Source organism: Narcine bancroftii, chromosome 11 (genome assembly GCF_036971445.1).
Source record: "Narcine bancroftii isolate sNarBan1 chromosome 11, sNarBan1.hap1, whole genome shotgun sequence".
Lineage (NCBI taxonomy): Eukaryota > Metazoa > Chordata > Chondrichthyes > Torpediniformes > Narcinidae > Narcine > Narcine bancroftii.
In genome coordinates, this window is record NC_091479.1 from 98,811,878 (window position 1) to 98,836,232 (window position 24,355).

At 41.9% G+C, this 24,355-nt stretch overlaps 2 protein-coding genes across 25 annotated transcripts in view; one reads left to right on the forward strand and one right to left on the reverse strand.

The window, feature by feature from the left end:
• LOC138746189 (chemokine-like protein TAFA-2) overlaps window positions 1–200 on the reverse strand; it is a 266,704-nt gene extending 266,504 nt beyond the window's left edge. For all 4 annotated transcript variants that reach the window (XR_011346783.1, XR_011346780.1, XR_011346789.1 and 1 more), the window contains exon 1: window positions 109–200. The gene's annotated coding sequence lies outside the window, so the exon portion shown is untranslated. The remainder of the gene's footprint in view (window positions 1–108) is intronic.
• LOC138746185 (ubiquitin carboxyl-terminal hydrolase 15-like) overlaps window positions 1–24,355 on the forward strand; it is a 103,727-nt gene that overhangs the window by 489 nt on the left and 78,883 nt on the right. For 11 of the 21 annotated variants that reach the window (XR_011346750.1, XR_011346752.1, XR_011346751.1 and 8 more), the window contains exons 2-4: window positions 100–414; window positions 15,207–15,334; window positions 20,721–20,851. Coding sequence is in view for 16 of the 21 variants with exons in the window: in XM_069904186.1 (XP_069760287.1) it covers window positions 326–414; window positions 15,207–15,334; window positions 20,721–20,851 (348 nt within the window). In the remaining 5 variants the exon portion in view is untranslated. Of the gene's footprint in view, window positions 1–99; window positions 415–11,941; window positions 12,005–13,129; window positions 13,281–15,206; window positions 15,335–20,720; window positions 20,852–24,355 lie in introns of those variants that run through there. The other 10 variants (XM_069904172.1, XM_069904174.1, XM_069904177.1 and 7 more) reach the window with 9 other exon arrangements.

Sequence of the window (24,355 nt, forward strand, 5' to 3'; positions counted from 1 at the left end):
CCAAAAGTAAACTTTATTCACAATAAAATATATATCTATATGAAGGAAAAAAAATCAAAGATTCTTTATGCCATACATCTCAATACTTTTGTACTTTAGAACACCAACCTGAAGGGACGTGTCTGCCGCCTCACAAATGCAAACCTTTCCTGGGAAAGGCTCCAGAGAACGAGGTGAGCTTGCGAGTGAACATTGGGAGGATCTCGGGTCCTCCAAGCGGGCGGGAGGCTGCGCTTTGAAGTGTTCTCTTGCCCGCCGCTGGCCGCTCGTTGGCGGAGCGCTGTGAGGCGGACTCCCAGCATGCTCCGGCCGGTCGGTGCCGAACATGGCGGAAGGCGGAGTGGCTGAGCTGGAGACGCAGCGCGCTGACACGGCGGCCTTGATGAAGACGCCACTCAAGAAGGGGGACACTTGGTGAGGACGGAGCGAGCTCGGGCAACCGGGGGAGCGAGTCGGTGGGGCCGCGTCCCTCCGACCGGAGCGCCGCGGCTTCCAGGCCGGGCCCTCGGTTACTCAGCGCCGGGCGGCCGTTGGGGGAGCCGGGCGGCCGCACCCACCGCAGGCCCCGCGGGCCCACCTCGGCGTCCAGGGGCCCTGCCCCCTGGGGAAGGGGGGGGGAAACACTGGACCTCGGGAGCTGGGGAGAGCTGCAGTCAGTGCTTGTTGTGAAGGCGGGTTGTCACAGCCAGTTACAACCATTGCCCGAAGCCCTTTCCATGTAAAATCCATGGAAAGTGCTTGTCCATGGAAAAATAATTGCCTGAAACGCTGGTCCATTTAAAAGCCATTGCCCGACGAGCTGGTCCACGTAAAAACCATTGGCTGAAACACAGCTTTGTGGAAAAACCACTGCCCGAAGCGCTGGTCCGCGCCGAGCCCACTGCCCGAAGCGCTGGTCCGCGCCGAGCCCACTGCCCGAAGCGCTGGTCCGCGCCGAGCCCACTGCCCGAAGCGCTGGTCCGCGCCGAGCCCACTGCCCGAAGCGCTGGTCCGCGCCGAGCCCACTGCCCGAAGCGCTGGTCCGCGCCGAGCCCACTGCCCGAAGCGCTGGTCCGCGCCGAGCCCACTGCCCGAAGCGCTGGTCCGCGCCGAGCCCACTGCCCGAAGCGCTGGTCCGCGCCGAGCCCACTGCCCGAAGCGCTGGTCCGCGCCGAGCCCACTGCCCGAAGCGCTGGTCCGCGCCGAGCCCACTGCCCGAAGCGCTGGTCCGCGCCGAGCCCACTGCCCGAAGCGCTGGTCCGCGCCGAGCCCACTGCCCGAAGCGCTGGTCCGCGCCGAGCCCACTGCCCGAAGCGCTGGTCCGCGCCGAGCCCACTGCCCGAAGCGCTGGTCCGCGCCGAGCCCACTGCCCGAAGCGCTGGTCCGCGCCGAGCCCACTGCCCGAAGCGCTGGTCCGCGCCGAGCCCACTGCCCGAAGCGCTGGTCCGCGCCGAGCCCACTGCCCGAAGCGCTGGTCCGCGCCGAGCCCACTGCCCGAAGCGCTGGTCCGCGCCGAGCCCACTGCCCGAAGCGCTGGTCCGCGCCGAGCCCACTGCCCGAAGCGCTGGTCCGCGCCGAGCCCACTGCCCGAAGCGCTGGTCCGCGCCGAGCCCACTGCCCGAAGCGCTGGTCCGCGCCGAGCCCACTGCCCGAAGCGCTGGTCCGTCTGTGTGTTAAAAAAAAAACCCTCATTGCCCGAAGAGCTGCTTTGTGCATTGAAAAAAAAGCCCTCATTGCTCAAAGCGCTAATCCGCGTGAAAACCATTGCTGAAACGCTTGTCTGTGTATAAAACATTGCCCAAAGTGCTGGTCTGTGTTTAAAAAATTGAAAGCTTTTTAAAAGAAATTGGATGAAAACTAAAGGGGAAAGATACTAGCCTGAAGTGTTGGTCATGTATCTTTATTATTGCTATATAAAGTACACTTGTACATTTTGACCTGCTGAGTTTCTCCAGCATTTTGTTTTGACTTCAATGGTGTCTGAAGATTTTTGTGTTTTACAAGGATCAAGCTGGATTTGCACAGAATTGATTTCAGTGGTCAACTCTTGAACTAAATCGGTTGTTCAGTTTCAGTCGAGAAACATAAAAGCTGCAGATGCTGGGAGAGAATCATAAAGGGTTTTGTCCCAAAATGTTGACTGATCATTTCTAACCATGGATAGTGCCTGACCAGCTGACTTCCTCCAGCAGCTTGCTGCTTGTTCATTTTCGATGCCTTTTGAAAAGCTTTACAGGTTGTAATTCTTTTATCCCGTAACTTTGGAACCTGGCCATTGCTGGACCATAGAAAATGCACAGAAAATAGTTGTCAAAGATGCGGTAGGTGCCTCAATCAGACCCATTTTCTGAGCTAAAAGGATCAAATATATCACCAATCAAATCAATTGCGGTTAGTGCAACGCCTTTACACCGCCAGCAATCAGGACGGGGGTTTGAATTCCGCGCTGGCTGTAAGGAGTTTGTACTAAAAACAGTGCCGGACCATGGAGCATAATAGAGGTACAACCTGTACTATTATTTCCAATGCCAGTTCCATTTTTTTCTCCCCCTGAAGTGCTTATATTTATGTTTTGAACCAGTCTCTCAACTTGCCGTTATCTTTTGACATCTTGTAGTGGCTCAATAACTGATTAAACCATTGCCCTAATGGGCCAGGAAACATCCATGGGTAGAAATGGTTAGACAATGTTTCTTGAGTCTGGGTTCTGACCTGAAACTTTGACTGACCATGTCTTTCCATAGATGCAGCCTGACCTCCTGACTCGCTCCAGCTTCTCTTTGTGCACCGAAGATTTCAGCATTGCCATTTTTGTTTTCCTTAACTATTGTCATAATATCAGAAACAATTTGCATGCAGAAAGGCCAATATTGTTCATTGCTTGATGTAAGGACAGCGGGTGCACACCCTCCTTTTGTATGGTTGGAGATAGGAACTCCTATTTCAGGTTAAGTAACATCTGTTTTTATACCATATTAAGAGATATGTTTTTGTGGAATATGGCAACTCTGGAACATTCTTGTGGTATTGGAGTTCAGACAATCACCTCTTATTTCTCTGCTTTCAAAGTGAGATTTGAAGGAGCACCAATATTTTAACAGCATGATCAGTTACAATTTGCATTGAAAATTTGCAACAAGCATGCCAAGTTGTATTCAGTTAATCCTTTGAATGTACTTGTTCTGAAGCTTTACAGCTATTGAATTGTTTTCTTGATGTGAGACTGTGGACACATAATCTTTTGATGGAGATTGAAGCCTTCAGATCTGCAATGTTAGGAACCAGGGAGAAAAACTCTTGAAGTTAAAGCTCTTTAATCATGATTATTGTACTGCCTGTGCAAAATCCTCAACTTGAATTGTCTTTAATAGCACCAGAGCTTGAACTGATATCTCAAGAAGAAACATTTGTGGTTTAGAAAGATAGGATCTCCAATCTTGACATTGAGAGAATCAGAGCTTGGGTCAACATTGTTCACAAATATGATATGCCTACCAGGACATTTATTGCAACACCATCCATTGCATAGGAATCTGTGCAGATAACTTGCATGTGGAGAAAAAAATATTCTTAAGTCCAAAACAAACAGAAAATATAAAGCTGGGAATTGAGGCTGAACTCGTTGCCTAACAAAAAAAATGAGGTTATTTGAAAGGAACTGCCATTGGGTGTTGATGAAATACATGGATACTGGAAATATGAAGTAAAACAAACAATTATGTTTAGAAATGACCCAGGTGAAGTTTGAGGATGATACAAAGGTTGGAGGGGTTGTGAAGAATGCTAAGGGTTGTCATAAGATATAGACAGGATGCAGAGTTGGGTGGAGAAGTGGCAGATGGAGTTCAATCCAGATAAGTGTGAGGTGATGCATTTTGAAACCTCAAGCCAGAAGGCTGAGTACAGGGTTAATGGTCAGATACTGAAGTGTAGAGGAACAGAGGGACCTTGGAGTCCAAATAAATACATCTCTCAAGGTTGCCCCACAGGTTGATAGGATAGTAAAGAAGGCTTATGGGATGTTGGGCTTCATTAATAGGGGGATTGAGTTCAAAAGTTGAGAGGTCATGTTACAGCTCTACAAATCTCTGGTGAGATCATATTTAGAGTATTGTTTATTCTGGTCACCTCATTATAGGAACTATGGAGAGTGTGCAGACATTTACTAGAATGTTGCCTGGATTGGAAAATATCTTATGAGGCAAGGTTAGCAGAGCTAGGACTTTTCTCTCTGGAACAAAGAAGGATGAGAGGAGACTTAATAAAGTTATACAAGATTATAATGAGGTGTATAGCTAGCACCTTTTTCCCAGGGCAGGAATAGCAAATACCAGGGGACATCTCTACAAAGTGATGGGAGGGAAGTTTAGGGAGACATCATGGGTATGTTTTTTTTTTTAACACAAGAATTGTGGGTGCCTGGAATGCTTTGACAGGGATGGTGGTGGAGGCTGAAACATTAGGGACATTTAAGAGACTGTAAGATAGGCATATGGATAAAAGAAAAATAGAGGTTTGCGAGGCAGGAAGGGTTCAGTATTCTTTTGGTAGGAATACAAGTAGTCCTCGACTTCTGACCTATGCGAGTTACATCCACCCGCACAAATGACCAACATTTTTTTTTTTAATTTTAAAATTACTGTGCAAGTACATATTTTGTACTGAACTGTATATAGTGGTCCCCGCTCCTGGTGGCAGCCCAAGGTCCCTGCTCCCTGACTTACAACCAAACCCGAGTTACAACCAATCCTTTGGTGCCCATTATAGTCATAAGTCAGAGACTACCTGTATTTAGGTCAGCACAACATCAGAGGCACAATTCATTGTGGTGCACAGTCCTGCTCCCCTGACCTGGAATGTCCGGCGATCAAGTGTCACCCATTTTGCCTGCTGAAGGAGTTCACTGCCATCATCCTGGTGCAGTGTATATTCAGCCCCAGGCTAATACCAGGCTGGCACTGGAGGGATAAACTAGCACATCCAGATGCCTTCCTGATCATTGGGAGAGACTTCAATCAGGGCCACCTGAAGAAGTCTCTAACAAACTATCACCAACACATCACATGCGAGATCATGGGAACCAACACACTCGACCACTGCTACACCACCATGAAAAAAGCATACCAAGCTATAACACGACCACACTTTGACAAGTCTGATCACCTGGCTCTACTTCTACTCCCGGCATACAAACAGAGACTGAAGACAGTGAAGGTGTGTGGTAGAGAGGGGCAGAGGAGCATTGCAGGACTGCTTTGAATCAGTGGACTGGAATATATTCAAGAACTCATCCATCATCCATAGACTTGAAAGAATATGCAACAGATGTCACCGACTTCAAGACTTGCGTGGATGAATGTGCACATGCACAAATACCGGGTATTCCCCACCTGGAAGCCCTGGATGAATCAGAGAATCTGCAACCTGCTGTGGGCAAGAACAAGGGTGTTTAAAGCTGGGGACGAGATCTTTGGAAGTCCAGGTGCAACCTGCGGAAGGCCATCTACAAAGCAAAGTGGCAATTCTGGAGTAAACTAGAGCTATGGCAGGGAGTGTAGACCATTACAGCAAAGGTGAACACTATAGATGGCTGCAATGCTTCACTACCCAATAAGCTGATTACCTTCTATGCCTGCTTTGAGAAGAAGAACCAACCAGTGCCTACTAGAATCCTTGAAAAAGCTGAGGACCCTGTGATATCTGTCTGAAGATGACGTCAGGCGTGAGGGTGAACCCTGACAAGGCATCAGTCCCTGATGGCGTACCTGGTAGTACTGAAAATCTGTGCCAGCTAACTAGCCGGAGTGTTCATGGATATTTTCAACTTTTCATTGTGGCAGTCAGGTTTCCACCAACTTCAAAAGTGTATCAATCATCCCGGTACCCAAGAAGAATAGTGTGAACTGCCTCGACGACTGCTGCGCAGTAGCACTAACTTGTATGATGAAATGCTTTGAGATGCTGGTGATGGTCAGAAGTAACACGTACCTAAGTAAAGATCTGGACCCTCTGCAATTTGCCTGTCGTCATAATTGCTCCACAGCGGATGCAATATTGCTCTCAGCTCTGGATCACCTCAAAAACAGCAATTCATACATAGGGCTGCTCTACATAAACTATAGTTCGGCCTTCAATAACGTTATTTCCTCAGTGCTGGTCAAGAAGCTGCACAATCAAGGCCTCTGTATCCCACTCTGCAACTGGATCCTTGACTTTCTCATTGGAAGACCACAGTCAGTTCGATTGGAAACAACATCTTCTCCTTACTGATTATCAATGTGGCATACCCCAAGGATGCGGGCTTAGCCCACTGCTCTACTCGTTATACACCCATGACTGTGTGGCAAGGCACAATTCCAATGCCATCTACAAGTTTGTCGATGACACCACAGTTGTCAGCTGAATCATAAACGGCAATGAGGAAGTATACAGGAGGGAACTAGATCAGCTTGTTGAATAGTGTAATGACGACAATCTTGGCCTCAACATCAGCAAAATCAAGGAAATGATTGTGGATTTCAGGAGGAAGTCAGAAGAATATGACCAATCCACGTTGAGGGCTCAGTAGTGGAGAAGGTCAAGAACTTCAAATTCCTGGGTGTCCGCATCTCTGAGGATCTGTCCTGGAGCGTGTTGATGCAATCACAAGAAGACTTGCAAGCGGCTATACTTTGTGAATTGTCTGAGGCGGTTCGGTATGTCATGGAAGACTCTCATAAACTTCTACAGGTGTATCGTGGAGAGCATTCTGGCTGGTTGTATTACTGCCTGATATGGAGGCGCCAACTCTTAGGACAATAATAAACCCCAGAGGGTTGATAATTCAGACTGCAACATCACAGGCTCCAGACTTCACTCCATCGAGAAATCTAAGAGGTGGTGTCTTAAAAAAGCAGCCTCTATCCTCAAAGACCCCCACCACCCAGGCCATGCCCTCCTCACTTTGCTACCATTTGGGAAAAGGAACAGGAGCCTAAAGGTGAGCACTGAACAGCTCAAGGACAGCTTCTTCCCCGCTGCCATCACATTCCTGAATAATCACTGAACCAAAGGCGCTGCCTTTCTTGTTATGCACTAATACTGTTACTTATTATTTTATAGTAATGTAGGAAGATGGTTAGAATATGTCAGTTTCCTTTATGAGAACACCAAATTTCATGACTTGTACATAACAAAAAATCCACATTCTGAAATGCCTGTACTGTGATGTTCTATATTCTACGTTTGAACCACTTGAAGGTCAAGCAGCATCTTTGAAAGAATTGGAGTTGGTGTTTCTTCAACCTGAAATATTACTATCTGACCTGAATTTTTCCATCTGAGAAATGGATCGGAGATCAATCCAATGACAGAGGGGATCACTGGCATCTCCCTTCCACCACCACCCCCTCCCCCCACCATTGATGTGATCTACCAGGATTGTTGTCTAAAGAGGGCATGAAAAATCATCACGGACCCTTTCCACCCCTACACAGCATCTTTCAGCTACTCCAGTCGGGGAAGAGATACAGGAGTATCAGAGCGAGCACCACCAGGCTGAGGAACAGCTTCTTCCCTGAATGACCAAAGGAACATCTTGCACTAACCATCTGAGACTCTCATAGATACAAAACTATTATTTATTTGTATAGATAAAATGTTTGTCCTGCATATGTATTAAGTTATATGTTATATGTGTTAAGTCTGGTTGTGAGCATGTTTGCACCGAGGACTGGAGAACACTTTTGTCAGGTTGTACTGTTACAATCAAATAGCAATAAACTTGACAATGACTTTTTACATTGCTTGTGACTTTGGTGCCACTTGGCGTGTTGGGAGTAATTGTAATGTGGGGTGCCAGCTGAGAAGTTTTGACTCGGTTATTGTTTGTAAAAGGCTTGTGTGAAAAGTTGTCAAGAAAGTATTGGAAATCTGTCTTTATGGGGAGTAAATCTGGATAGTTGATCTGTTTTTTCCTGCATGCACTCAGTCCTGAATGCCATTTGAGGATGGGCTTTAAATGGCAATTCACATTTATGCTTCAGTAGGGGAGTCTATTCATTCCCCCTTGCCAGTGGTTACCATGGCTAAATTCTCACCATCAGTTTCTTAAGATGGCACTTTGCCGATGATGAGATCAGCCATAGCTTGAGTAAGTCAAAGCTAGTCATTTTCTGCGAAGTGAACCCCTGGTCCCCAGTAACCCACCTTCAACAAGTTGAGTAATTTCTGGTGGACTCTATCAAGAATAAAACTCAAGACCTACAGCATTGTGCAAAAGGAAGCAAACCACACTTTCACCACCCTTAGATTTACTCCTTCCACCACTAATGCACTCCAGCTGCAATGTGTACCATTCAGGGAATGGTCTCCAAACTTTGATAAGGTGTTACTGACAATAGTGACCTCTTACCACTTGGAAAAATTAGTGTAACAGGCCTGTAAGAATGCAACTGCTAAGTCGGTCATTTTTTAAAGATGTACAATATTGTCATTCTTTCATCACTCCATCAAAAATCTGGATCCTTTTAACTTGAAAAGTATTATTTAGAAGTTTCATGACCATTCGAATGATTCTATTGTATTTCACGATAACTATTCCACCACAACTCATTTGGTAGATTTGCTTTCAATGATCAAGCATCGAGTTCAGGAGCAGGAATGTCATGTTGCAACGGCTAACAGGCTCTTAAACTTCCCCTTCTTTAACTAATCTTGGACTGCTCTGACCCCACAAAGGGGCCATCTGTGCTATTTTTAACACCATGTGTTTTCTTATGCTATGTTAACTGACTATTTATTGTCTTTCTTTTGTATTTATTATCTCTTTGTTGGTGAGCCAGAACTTGGAGGTTGGTTCTAGTCACACTACAAGAGGAAAGATAGCATTAAGATGGAAAGGCAGAAAATATTTGCAAGTGCGTTACCAGGCTTGAATTTATCAGGAGATGCTGGTGAACTTGGGACTCTTCTTCCTAGTAAGGAGAAGTATAGATTAGGTCATTATTTTTGTTTAAACCTAAGGTAGATGAATCTAAACTCAGGGCATAGATTGAAGGTGAGAGGGGAATGAGGACTTGAGGAGCATCATTTTCTCACGGAGGCTGATGGGTAAATGGAAGGAGCTGCCAGAGGAATTAGAGGTGGTGGAGGTCATTGTAAAATTTAAGTCCTTTAGATAGGTGCGTGGATAGGAAATGTTTAAAGGAATGTGGGCCAAAGGGGACTACCTTGGTCAGCATGGACAAATTTGGCCGAACGAGCTGTTTCCATGCTGTAGAATTCTCGACCGTATGACAAGCTGAATTTTTCCATTCCTTTTTACTTTATCATATTGCTTGTTTTGAGCAGGCGACTCTATTCATAGCTTGCCTGTATTTTTTTTTAATTTGGGTTTTGCCAGTTTGAGCTATATTGTGTTACCAATCCAAGGTTGCCTTGAAATTCAGCACTGAAGGATTAATCCAATACAAAAATTCAGACGCAGAAGAGCAAATATTGACATTGCAGCATTTATGCCCCTACCACACATGCTGTATGCCTTAGTGATAGCATGACACAAGCATAAATCAGTATCCTAATTTCAATGCTGTGAATGCTCTTGATGTCTCATGAATGTATATACATACACAGTAATGCTGTCCTTTAACATATTCAGGTTATATAAACAGAAGGCAAGGAAGGATTGTGTACATTATAGGAAAAAAATTGGGCAAGTTTCATAAGATTTGTCATAATAATTACCTAAGTGATGGTCAGCCGTGGTTGGTAGTGCTCAATCTTACAGGAAACTTTTGGTATGAGTCCTTTGCAGTTTCTGGTACAAAATCTTGGCTACCAATTGAATATATTGGAAAAAAAAATTGAGGTGGTCTTCTTTGGATAAGAAGTTGATGCCCTTTCCTCCTGGTCTGGTGTGACGTGATTGAAGGGAAGCTATTGAATTAACAAATGGCCCTTTCTTCATCAGTGTCGATAAGGATCTTCAATTTGAGGAATTTTTATTTCAGATTTATTGTCAAGAGTACATGCATGACATCACATAAAACCCTGAGTTTCGTTTTCCTGTGGGCCAGGTAGAATTACCACTTACTCATCATGCAAAAAAAAACTGTACACCATGTACATGCATAAACAAATAAAGAAATGTAAACAAACTGCAATTCAGAGAGAATAACTTGTAAGAGTCCTTAAATGAGCCAGCTCAGTATCGACTACCAATTCTAAACCGAACCCAAGCCTGCTAGGAGCAGACGAGGGCACACAACCCAATTTGTAGTGCCATTTTCCAATTCAGATGTGTACAGCAATTCATTCTTCCCCCAGACAATTAAAGCCTGGAATTAACTTCACCCTACCATGTTCACACAACCAGACCCAATTATATTTAAGACAGCTGTTTTTCAAAAATCTCCTCCTTCCTTCAGCACAGCCTCCCCCACCTCCAGTTTAAATTCCATATGGAATATTTTGGAGGATCAGGAACCAAGAGCCCATGATTGAGTTTATTGTTGAGGAATCTGATGGAAGAGAGGTAGCAGCTGTTCTTGAATCTTCCCAAGTTATATTTGTGAGATTTGAGAAGTTGATTCAAGAAAGTATTGGCAGTGATATTCAAGTTGATCTAGTCCTCAATACTGAGATCCAGGACATGAACTCTTTCATAATTTGGTCACATTTATGCAATACAGTATCTTCATAGCTTTATATTTGGCCTTCAACCATGTGGTTTATAGCAATCTCTGTTAACCTTGATGAGCCTAGTGCACTTTGCTGTTTATAAAGGCTTACTTGGTAGAGAAAAAATTGGTAGCCAACAATGTTGTCTTAATGTTCACAATACCTTAATTGGTGCTGGTGTTAAATCTTATTTGGAATATAATTCTCCATGATCACTTAACATTAAATTTAAAGACAATATTTGTTTCTATCGTCACAACTTGATTATAAGTACAATTCATAATACATCAGAAATAAACCAGGAGTAGGGCTTGTTGCAGTTAGCTGCTTTTTTCTGGCCCTAAAACCACGCGTTTTCCCATTTGATCGGTATAAAAGTTGACCGCGCCCTCTCCTCCCCCAATTTTTGTCTCAAACCGCTTGCGCATCTGAGCTCCTGAAGTCCCGACCACCAGTCCCCACTTCGGCTGCCTGCCCATTCAAGCTCCCGACAGTCCCCACATCTGAGCTCCCGACGCCCCGACTGCCTGCCCATTTGAGCTCCCAATGGCACGACTGTGGACAAATGCTCTGGATGCCCGCCCACCAGATCTCCCGACACCCTGGCCGCAGGCTCCCTCTTAGGCCCTGGCTGCCTACCCATCCAAGATCCCAACACCCTGAATGCAAAGTTGCCACCCAGTTCCCCACCCATCCGAGCTCCCGACAACTGCACAGTAATATTCTGTGGTCAAACATATGACCCGTGTAAAAGTCAAAGTGTTTCCCCCCTCCCCCTCAATTTGACCCAAAAAATTGGTGCAAAAACCGACTATTATATGAGTATATATGGTAGATATCCAAAAGGGTTAGTATATCCATTCAAGTGTATCTGTAGAGATGGGATTATGAATATTCAAGTTGGCATTGAAAGCAGTTGAGCCCTGATTTAACAACCTACTTACTTCAGGTTTGATGGTGTCACAAGGACGTTTTCCACTGAAGCTTTGGAGAGAGTAGTCTTTCACTTTAGCAACCTGTGTTCATGTAGATTTTTTTATTCAATAAGATTTGTTGGGAATATGGTGAAAAATATTAAAATGATTGATTAAAAGAGGTGCAAAAAGCATTAAAGGGGGAGAGTGGTAGATGGTTTTAGGAATACAAGGAGAGGCAGCTTCCCTACTGTGACAATACTTGTGGCATTCAGGTATCATTTCTCATTCTGTTTAGGGCTTATTTTGTTGATATTAATTATTATTTGATAAAATCGTGTACTTTTGGCTAGAAATCACTATTGAAATGCTTTAAATTTCTGTCTCAGGTTCAACTAGACATCAGTGCTGGAGAAACTCATCAGGTCACGCAGCATCTAAAGGAAGTAAAGGTTAACCTCCATGCTGGCAGTTCATTTGATTCACGTATTATAACAACATCAGAATCTGTAAACTTCAGTTGAAATTTTTGTCAAAAATTTATAGCACTATTTATACTCTACCGATAAGTACAAATTCTGCCTGACCCACAGGAAAAAGAATCTCAGGGTTGTATGTGATGTAATGTGTATACTTTGACAATAAATTTGAATTTGATAGCAGTTTGAAATGTTTTAATTAGCTAAAATGCCTTTAGACACATGCCTGGAGTGCCTTGGCGTTTTCTTAATTTTGAGCAAATTTGACACAAAAGATTATAGTGGATAAAGTGTATTTGTAGCATTGTTTTTAGTTATCTTTTAGATGCATTTGAATATGAAGATAATGTTGATCGAGGAAGTTGTGTTGTCTCATGCTGTGCAAAAATGCATTTTGTTAATGTAATTTGTTAAGCAAAATTCTTAACCCTTGCATAACCCGAAACCATGCAGCTATATTTGGAAGAATGTTCGTCTGAAGCAACTTGTGTAGACCAAATTTCTTATTCACATTTAGTTGTAAATTTATTAAGGGATATAAAGTTGGAACTTTTCTGACATGAACTATTGGGTCTTGGTCTTGGTTTAGCACTGGTTCCACAATCAAGATGTAAAGAGACAAATAAAGTAGGAGAAATTGTTCAGGTTTTTAAAAAGCTATCAGGAAATTAGTGTGATGGAAAATGAACTGCTTTTAGAATCCGCACATCCTGCCTTTTCTGTGTTATCTGAATCTGGATTTTGAGACGATAGAGGGAGATGAGTGTGAAGCTGATTCTGTGTAACTCACTAAGGATAATCGGATGTAATCTGTGTCTAAGACAGGAGAAATAAATTTTCTGAACATTTATATGTGGCTTAAGGTTTGTTAGTGTTTGTTGCAAAGTGGGAAATGGGATTGAGGCAATGACATTTTTGCATTTCTTATTCAGAGCTGTGCCCAGGAACTCCCTTTACTTCACTTCTTGTAGGTCCTTTGCAATTACTACTGCGTTTGTTTAAAAAAAACCTCTGTGCATTTGTACATGAATTTAAAAAAAAAAAGCATAGTTAAAATTCAGTAAATTCCATAGCTTTTTTTGGTTGTTCCCAAAACAGGAAGTGATGCAAAAGAACTTCCTGGGCACATCTGCGACGAAAGAATGCAAAATGGCATCTCCTTGTGTTCATAGCCTAAATGAACTATCTCCAATTACTGATACCAACAAATTTTGTCAATTGGACACGGGAAAAAAAATGAAACACAGAGGTAAGTAGTTATTCAATATGTCCTAATGGAAATTACTTCCTACTCTTTGCATCTAATCAAAGTGCTAAATGTTCATAGGCTGGGTGAATGGGAACTACTGGACATGCAAAGAAAAGGTATATTTTGCTTGAGCAGTACATTATCGCCAGCTACAAAGCATGATACACAAAAGACTATCATTGCTCTGCAGTGCCTTCCTTTCATGAATTTTTGATGTTATTTTTTTTTCCACAACACTCCTTCATTTGAAGTAGATTTTTCCTAGGAATAGATGATGTGGTGTGGTCGTCACTGGCTCTCTGATGCCTTATCCAAATTGTCATCTTGAGTGATTGTAGCCAGAATGTCGACTGAACACGAGCCTTTTTTTTTGTTGTATTGCATTCATAATACCTGATGTGGTCTCCTCAATAAACAAGGAACCAAACACAGATCGAGTGACATCTTCGCAGAACGCCATTCATTCTGCAAGGGCCATCCTGGCATCAGTCACTTTCATTCTTCTTGCCACTTTCACTCTGACCTCTGTCTTCAGTTTCCACTTTGTTCCGTCAATGCCCAATGTAAGCTTGATGAACAGCCTTGTGTAGGTTAAAAACCCTTGGGGCTTAATGTCTGAATTTAATACCTTTTTGATAACTACTTTCTTTTGCCTTCAACAGGTGTGGCTACAAGCTCTGTTTTAGTGATTTTTCTGTCCTACCTGTTTCGGGGCCAGAGGACCCCAAAACCCAGCCACAATAGAAATTCACCAAGACAAATGGTTACTTAAAAAGTTACTTTTAATTTTCTTTAAACATAGAAGCAGAATAAAACTTTAACTTTATTACTATTAGCTTAGCCCCCTTCTAATTCTAAGCACATGTGTATGTAACGTGTATAAATTCAGAAAAGTTCTTTGATTCACAGTCCAATCTCACTTCTCACTCCTCCAAGTTCACCGGTATCAGGCAATTCTTATAATGTGCACAAAATTTAACATTTATGAATTTCACGAAGCTCTGGTGCTTAAATGGTTACTGCTCAGGAAGATTCTTGTTGGTCTCAGAGAGAGATTCGTTGCTCATTGGACACACAAACTGATTTACTTCCAACATTCATTTCAGTGTCTTGCCCCATCGGGGTTTTCCAAATGATAACCTTCTTCTGCAGGTCACCACAGGGTTACTTTTTGTTCCCTTATTTCAGGTGAAACACTCTAGCTGGCCATTTCCTCTTGTATGGACCAAATGGGTTTTGAACAGGCTGAACTCAGAACTCATAACCCATCTTCAAAAAAATTTTTTTAAACAAGCTGCCAGATTGCCATGCATTTTACATGAGATCTGTTTTGTGAAGTGTTTGTGACCTACACTACCCCTACAATCTATCTCTTCCAAAACATGTGTATACAATATAAAATAAAATATAATTTGTCACATTCCCTACTGATTTCTGCAGTAATTATTATCTCGGCAGTTTTGGTTTATATTCTCTCACAGACTCTCTCTGTGCTCTCTCCACCCCTTCATTTTCCTCAACCTTGTGTGCTCACCAATTCTGATGATGAAACTTGACCTTTCCCCAGTAAAGATGTTGCTTGATCTGGTGGTTCCAGCATTTTCTTGTTGTTCCTTTTTCTTTTCTGCCATTCATCCATATTTTACAGCAAACGGGGACATCAAATGAGTTATATTTTTTATCGTCTACCCCTGCTTAATCAACACAGGCTGAACGAGCTTGGGAACTTTCTAATCTATCCAATTCAGTGCCAAGCTGATTTGTGCAACTTTTTGAGTAATTTGGAGAGCGTTTTCCAGTATTTGTTTGAGGAGTTGATTATTAATCAAAACTTTAATTATTCTCAATGTAAAACATTTATACTTTTCAATTCTCTGACTTGTGATAGTAACATTCTTTAAACATGATTCTCATTTTTCACCATAGGTATCTGGTGGATAGTCGCTGGTTTAAACAGTGGAAGAAATATGTTGGCTTTGATAGCTGGGACAAATACCAAATGGGAGAACAAAATGTGTATCCTGGTCCTATTGACAATTCCGGGCTCCTGAAAGGTTTGGCAAATTTTGTTTTTAAATTCAAACATTCTTGCATTAATCATGTGATAATTACCCTGAGTTTGTATTTTAGTCACACCATAAAATACCATATGATATCTTCACAAAGTATATAGAGGTTAATAGAAGGGTTAAAAATATTTTCTTCACAAATGATATTTTCTTTGGTGATCTAATTAAGCTAATTAACTGGGCCTCCATGATGGTATTAATTGGACAAATCATTGCCTGTAATTATTCTCAGCTTTTATGTATCTTCCCGAATTTACAAAAGTAACAACCCAAATCTCATTTGGCCTAAAATGATGGATCTTGGTTATTGAAGAGAGATGAAGGCAATACTGAGCCCAATCCAAATTATCTGAATATGTTTGAAATGAAAAATAGGGTCTTTGGCTCTTTTTTTTCCAAATTGTGTGCGTTACGAGTTACAATTTTGCTACTTGTATTTGCTTTTGTGTTGAGATGTGTTTCCATTGTTAAATGTGTCCAGATTGAAAGTACATTGAGTCATTATGTATGCATGTTGCCTAAAGTCAAATTTGATTCAGCCGGAGTAGAAAAAGTAAGAAAATTAAACTGGCATTCACTTTCCAAGCTTTGTCATTAAACATGCATCGTTAGCTGACATGTTGAGTCATTGTTAAGCTTCAATTGTTTATCATATTGTCTCATCCCATCTATGTGGTGCTCCATGGTGCAGGATTTACTTTCTGGCATTATTGCGCATGGAAAAAAAATAGCATTTTGAATTAAATCACTATCCCCGTGATATTCTATCATTAGGAACCATAGAACATTACAGCACAGAAACAGGCCCATTTGGCCCTTCTATTCTGTGCCTAAACATTTTTCTGCCTAGTCCTACTGACCTGCTGTCAGTCCATAGCCTCCATACATCCCCCATCAATGTACCTGTCCAAATTCTTCTTAAATGTTAAACTTGAGCCTGCATTCATCACTCCAGCCTGACCGCTCGTTCCACACTCCCACCACTCTGTGCGAAGAAGTTCACCCTAAACTTCTCCCCTTTCACCCTTAACCCATGTTCTCTGGTTTGTTTCCCACCTACCCTTAAAATTCCGGAGAAATTTTGTCCTTAAATCTTGGTCAGTAAAATATTGAATGACCAGAAGGAAGCTGGCTGTGTGCATATTGGCTGCTACATTTCCCACCTCACATTGGTTACTTGTCAAAAAGGAAAACAACCTGAAGTCCTTTTGATCCCCTCATCTTTTTTATTTGCTGGAACCATCTTGAATGAAACATTTAAATGTAGCAAATTGTACAGTCACACACTATGTGAGCAATGATTTTTTTTTTGCCTTAAAGATTTATTAATATCGCACAATACAGTGTGACTATGATTTGGGCTTGAGTGCAAGGCAAGAACTGTCAGAAGTACTTAGCTAGAGTGTCAATTATTTGAAAGAATGAAATGTTTGTAATTTTTAAAAAAACTTCCTTTTCATTTCATTTGAAATATTCCAAATATACTTCAGTAGTTGCAGTTTTTATTTGAGATTGTGCAAATGTATCCAGTTTTATGCTTATTGGGAAGAAAGTTGATGTGTGATGTTGACTAGAGTGAACCATATAACCACTTACAGCACAGAACAGGCCAGTTCAGCCCTACTAGTCCATGCCGTAGCAAATCCCCACCCTCCTAGTCCCACTGACCAGCACCCGGTCCGTACCCCTCTAGTCCCCTCCTATCCAGTCTTTCCTTAATTGTAACCAATGATCCCACCTCAACCACGTCTGCCGGAAGCTCATTCCACATCCCCATCACCCTCTGCGTAAAGAAATTTCCCCTCATGTTCCCCTTATAATTTTCCCCCTTCAATCTTAAACCATGTCCTCTAGTTTGAATCTCCCCCTTTCTTAATTGAAAAAGCCTATCCACGTTTACTCTGTCTGTCCCTTTTAAAATCTTAAACACCTCTATCAAGTCCCCTCTTAATCTTCTACGCTCCAGAGAAAAAAGCCGCAGTCTGCACAACCTTTCCCTGTAACTCAGACCCTGAAATCCTGTCAACATTCTCGTGAACCTTCTCTGCACTCTCTCTATTTTGTTTATATCTTTCCTATAATTTGGTGACCAAAACTGTACACAGTACTCCAAATTTGGCCTCACCAATGCCTTGTACAATTTCATCATAACCTCCCTACTCTTGAATTTAATACTCCGATTTATGAAGGCCAACATTCCAAATGCCTTCTTCACCACACCATCTACCTGAGTATCAGCCTTGAGGGTACTATTTACCATAACTCCTAAATCCCTTTGTTGCTCTGCACTCCTCAATTGTCTACCATTCAATGTATATGACCTATTTAAATTTGCCTTTCCAAAATGTAGCACCTCACATTTATATGTATTAAATTCCATCAGCCATTTCTCAGCCCACACCTCCAGCCTTCCTAAATCACCTTTTAATCTACGGTAATCTACCTCACTGTCCACAATACCACCAATCTTTGTGTCATCCGCAAACTTGCTTATCCAATTCTCCACCCCTACATCCAGATCGTTAATATATATAACAAATAATAGTGGACCCAGGACCAAACCCTGAGGAACTCCACTAGTCACCGGCCTCCAATTGGACAAGCAATTTTCTACCACTACTCTCTGACACCTCCCATCCAACCACTGCTGAATCCATTTCACTACCTCTTTATTTATACCTAATGCCTCCACCTTTTTTCCTAACCTCCTGTGGGGAACTTTGTCAAAAGCTTTACTAAAGTCCAAATAGACAACATCCACAGCTTTCCCTTCATCAACCTTTTTTGTAACCCCCTCGAAGAACTCAATCAGGTTTGTCAAGCATGATCTACCCCTGACAAAACCATGCTGATTACTCCCTATCAATCCCTGTACCTCCAAAAATTTGTAAATAGCATCCCTCAGAACACTTTCCATCAACTTGCCCACCACAGACGTCAGACTTACAGGCCTATAATTCCCAGGTTTGCATTTGGACCCTTTCTTAAACAGAGGAACCACATGTGCCACCCTCCAAACCTTTGGCACCACCCCCGTGGCCAGTGACATCCTAAATATCTCTGTTAATGGCCCCACTAACTGTCCACTAGCCTCCCTGAGTGTCCTAGGGAATATTTTGACCGGTCCGGGAGATTTATCCACCTTTATCTTTTTTAACACAGCCATCACTACCTCCTCGGTTATCCTTATATGCTTCATGACCTCCCCACTATTTTTCTTTACTTCAACTGGTTCAACATTTTTTTCCCTAGTGAATACCGAGGTAAAGAAATCATTCAAATTCCCCCATTTCCTCAGACTTCTCACTCAGCCTACCCTCGCTATCTACAAGGGGTCCAATTTTATCTCTCATTAATCTTTTACTTTTAATGTACTTATAGAAACCCTTTGGATTTATTTTTACTCTGTCAGCCAAAGCCTCTTCATGCCTTTTTTTGGCCTTTCTAATTTCTTTCTTAAGATTCCTTCTACCCTCCTTGTAGTCCTCCTTCAACTTCTCAGCTCCCTGCTCTTTATACCTCTTGTACACCTCCCTTTTTCTCCTAACCAAATTTCCAATATTCCTCAAAAACCAAGCCTCCCTCTGACTTCCAGCCTTTCCTTTGATCCACACTGGGACATAACTACTCTGTACCCTCAAAATTTCTTTTTTGAATATCCTCCATTTTTCATTAACATCCTTACCTGAAAATATCCTGTCCCACTCAATACTCCCCAAATCGCATTTAAGGAGAAATGCAAAAAGAGAATAGTTGCCGAATATTAGCGGCATGGTTAGTGTAGCGGTTAGCACAACACTATTACAGCGCCAACGACCCGGGTTCATATCCGACGATGTCTGTAAGCAGTTTGTACGTTCTCCCCAATTCTGCGTGGGTTTCCTCTGGATGCTCCGGTTTCTTCCCACCCTTCAAAACATACAAGGTTGTAGGTTGAGTGCAGTATTTGGGCAGCACGAGATTGTGGTCTGGAAGAGCCTGTTAATGTACTGTATGTCTAAATTACCAAAAAAAATGGTTCATGTAAGATGATGCAAATCAGAAGGCTGGTGGGGGAAGGGGAGCTTTAAAAGTGGGGCTTGGAATGAAACTCTTTTATTCAGATGTGGGGAGAAAGATGCTGCGAAGAATAACTGGGAAACAGTGGAGTGTTTGCAGACTTTTAAAAGTGGTTGACGTTCAAAATGGGCTTTATTGTCATGAACGTGTATCACAAAATTTGAAGTTTAGTGGCAGTCGTGTTGTGCAGAACAAGGTGCAAATTTTATATAAATTGCAATTCCTTAAATATAAGATTTTTTTTAAAAGAGATAAAGTGAAGTTATCCATAGGTTCATTGTCCATTCAGAAATCTGATGGTGGAGGGAAAGAAGATGGTTTTGTTACATTGAATGTGTGTCTTCGGGCTCCTCTACTCCTTCCTGATGGTACCAGTTAGAAAAGGGCATGGCCTGTGTGGTGAGGGCTCTTAATGATAGAGACTGCTTTCTTGAGGCACCGCTTCTTAAAGATGTCCTTAATGGAATGAAGTCTGATGCCATGATCATTTACAACCATCTGAAGCCTGTTCCTTTTCTGTGCATTGGCACCTCCATACAGAGAGTGATGCAACCAGTCATAATACACCTGTAGAAATTTGCAAGAGTCGTTGGTGACATACCAAATCTCTACCATCTCTTAACCTCCAATTCACTAATTTCTCCTTGTTTTGTAGCCCCACCCCCCAAAAAAAAAATGCATCAAGGGGTGTGAGAGTTGTGAAAGCACAATGCAAATTGCCATGAACATAATGCAGTGTGGCCAGTTACATAAATGGATTAGCACCCTGAAGAATCTTTAAGCATGGGGATGACAAATAATTGGTGATATTTTTTTGAAAGCATGAATAAGTTAAGTCATTTGCTCAATATAAATGCTTTTTTTGTATTATAATATATACTTTGAGGAAGAATGTTGGGAGCGTTAATGTAAAAATTGCATTATGCATCCAAAGAAATTACAAATGTGTGCTTAGAAGCAGTGAAGTAAGCATTTGTATTTTTAATGTCAAATTTATTTGGATGAAAAACAAAACTGTAGAGAAACATAGAGTAAAACAGTTTAGAAATAGGCCATTCAGCCCACCGTACCTGTTCTTTCTCTTTGGTAGAGCTATTGAACGAGTTCGATTCCTCCATCTTATGGATATCTTGAACATTGTCCCATAAGACGCAAAGCAGGTGCAAAACTTTATGTAAATATTATAAAGTAGACTCGATTCTAGCTTTTGTATTGGTGACTTTACTATGTTGGAATTCTGAACTTGAGCAGGATAGAATATATCTGTGGTGATCTTGCTGAAATTTGTGTTTTTACATTTGTTCCATTATAGATGGCGATTCACAGGCCCTGAAGGAGCATCTCATAGATGAGCTGGATTACATACTTGTACCCACAGAAGGCTGGAATAAGCTAGTCAGCTGGTATGGATTGACAGAGAGTCAAGAACCAATTGCACGGAAGGTATGCATTTAATTGTAGAAGTCATCGTTTTTGAGGATTCTGAGAAAGAAAGAATAGAAGGGTATACTGACTTCAAACATTATGCGAATAGGGAACATTTATACAGGGATGGAAAAGTCTAGAGGCAAATCGGCCTAACATAGGTCAATGAGACAAGCTTAAACAGACAATTTGGTTTGCATGGGCAAGTTGGGGCAAAGGGCCTGTTTCTGACTAGAAAAATGACTCTGTAATTGAAGATGGGTCACATGGAGCATACATGCTAGCATTGACAAGTCAGCCCAAAGGGTCTGTGTCCATCTAGTACTTAAGAGATATCTAATAAGCTTTAAATTACAGTAAGTTTCCCCATATCTGAAAAGCTTGGGGCCAGATGGTTTTCGTTTATTGGGGGTTTTTTTTTGTTAACAGAACAAAACCGAAAAAACCCAAAACAACACAGTAGCATCAACCGTCGCCCGTCCCCGGCTTTTCCCCACTGACATCGCTGGTCTCGACTACGGTCCCCACTCCAGCCCGGAAGGCCACTCTTCTTGACACTGGGACAAAGAATTCTTCTGACCGCTTGCGGTTGGGAGACAGTGGCACACAGTTTGTTAACCAAATACAGGGGCGGGTAAAGAAGAAATGAAAAGAGAGGGGGGGGGGGGGGAATTACCTGAAATGAGGACAATGAGCGTTCTGATTTCTCCTAATTTCTTCCCATGTGCTGCCTGACCCGCCGACTTCCTCCATTTGCTCACTGATGGCTTGAGATTCCAGCCTACTTCTCTGAGCCGACATCCAGCCATTCAGCGTCTATCTTCCCAGTTGGTTCTGAGCTCTGTTGTTACCAAACTGGCTTCAACAGAGCATCAGAGCCCCACGTGGCAAGTCGGGTTATAAATTTTTTTCAACTTGTGACGTCATATCGGCACTGCAAAAAAAAAAGTTTGGTTAATGGAACATTTTGGATAAATTGGGGTACTAACTTTAAACTTTTATATTTTTTATCTCTTTACTTTCTGTGTTTCTTTTGCCGGTTGCTTGAAATCTGATAAAGGGGATTTTACTATATATAAGTAGAAATGAGCTTGCGTTATAAATATCATCTTTCACATCTGGTTACTTTTCAAAGTGTGATCAATGTGTTTAAGAGGTAAACACTACATTACTTACTCGAGTATGAAATGAAAAGCAAGTTAATAGATGGCAGAGGGAAGTGTTAGCCAGGATACTGGTGCTGTTTTTCAAAGCTGTATAATGTTCTAAGCAGTTTGAAATATTATCAGGCAACCTATTGTGGATGCAGAGAGTGTTAACCTATATTGTGCCCATACCTCCAATGTGGGTCTTGAATCAGCCAGGATCAGACTGGAAAAGTTGATTTGTGCAGATCTACTTGAAAGAGTATTGAGTATAGGAGTTGGGATGTTATGGTAAAGTTGTATAAGACATTGTTGAGGCCAAATTTGATGTGTAGTTTTGGCCACCTAACTACTGGAACTATATCAATAAGATTGAAAGAGTGCAGAGAAGATTTACTAGTTTGATTGGACTTCAGGAAGTGAGTTAAAGGAAAAGGTTAGAAGTTTTTTCCCTGGAGCTTAGGAAAATATGGGGGGGATTTGACAGAGTTATTTAAAATCATGACAGAGTAAATATCGGTAGGCTTTTTCCACCGAGGGTAGGTGAGATACAAACCAGAGGACATGGGTTAGGGTGAAAGGGGAAAAGTTTAAGGCGAACATTAGGGGGAGCTTCTTCAACTGCCAGCTGAAATGGAGAATGCGGCTTGGTTTTAACATTGAAGAAGAATTTGGTTAGGTATATAGATGGAAGGGGTGTGGAGGGCTATGGACTGGATGCAGACGAGAAGGGCCTGTTTCTGTGCTGTAATGCTCTATGGTTATTTTGTGTTTTAGGTGCTAACTTTGCATATTACTGTGCAATTTACATATTAAAAGAAAGTATGGTTGAGGGGCAAACCCATGACACATCATTAAAAATATGATCAAGCAATGTCAAAGCAAATTATAAATGGAGTTTTTTTTAAACGACAGTAGTTTTACCCCCCCCCCCCCAAAATCTGCGGGGATATGTTCCAATATCCCCAGCAAATACCTGAAACTGGATAGTACTGAATCCTATACAAGGTATGCGCCGCTTAATGTCCACGATACATTCTGTGAAATCTGGCGTTATGCGCTGTGGGTGTTGTGGTGTTGTGCGACACCATATTATATACTTAGCAAAGCTATATGGGATGCTGTAGTGTACCTGTAAACTTTTTATTTGTCAGTAAGGATCAGTGTGGAGACTTGTATGAAGCTGTGGGAAGAGAGCGGGGCAGTTGGATCAGTGTGGGGACTGTTATGGGGCTGTGGGGAAAGAGCAGAGCAGTCAGATCAGTTTTGGATCGTGGTTGGCCACGGATAACTGAAGCCCGGAAAGCGAATTCACAGATGAGGGGACCACTGTACATATCAAAATATCAGATTAAAGATCCTTTGTCAGAAGAAGGAAAATAAGTCAGTTTAATTTTCTGTTGCAGAGACGATGGGGAAAGGGTAGCTGGCACAAAACGAAAATCTGGACATGTTGAGGCCAGTAAGAGATTGCACTGTTTATTCAGCAGTGGTTTAAAGAAAACAAAACAATGTGCTTCAGCTATGAAATACATATCAGAACTGTTGCTAAAATCAAGAGAATGTTGCAAATGCTCAGCAGATCAAGCAGGGTGTTTGGAGAGAGAGTTCATTTTGCAGATGAATAGTCTTTATTACCAGAACTGGCCCATTCTGATAGAAAGAGAATACAAGCTTTCTGAAATTGTTGAATCCAGAAGGCCACAACATGCTGAGATAGAAGACAAGATTTGTTTCTTGAATTTACATTATGCCTAATTGGGACAGTGAAGAAGTCCACGGACAGATAATTCGAATAGATGAGTGAAAGATGTTGAATTTATCAATAGCCTTGTGAAAAAGGAATGGTGACACTTTTTTTAAAGTTGGTTGTTTGCATTCACCGTAAAATACTAAATGCTTCAGGGTTATTTCCAGCAAAGATCAGAATGCCAGATAAACCTCCTCTTCAAATAGGTTCCAAATGTATAGATACATTGAATTGTAGGCATGCATGTGCAAACATTGAGTCCTATATTAAATAACCAGCACTTTTTATTAGTTATGAAGACCACTTTTTCCTGTCCAGTGTTATTTTGATCAAATAATAAAACATTTGTTAACTATCCATTTATAATATAATATCTCAATAAGTGGCTGATCTCTCCCTGCCAATACCTTGTGTATTTTCTTTCGGACAAAGACTGTTGGAGGAAAGGAAGAGAGGTAAATTTAACCTAATACCATCCCCATTTTCAAGTCACATTATTTCAGATTCTCCATCACCCCATGATCCCATTATTTCTGTTATGAGCAACCAATGGAAAGTTGCATGAAAAATAATCTCAGGGATGTATGTGATATCATGTGTGTACTCCAACAACAAACTGGAATTTGA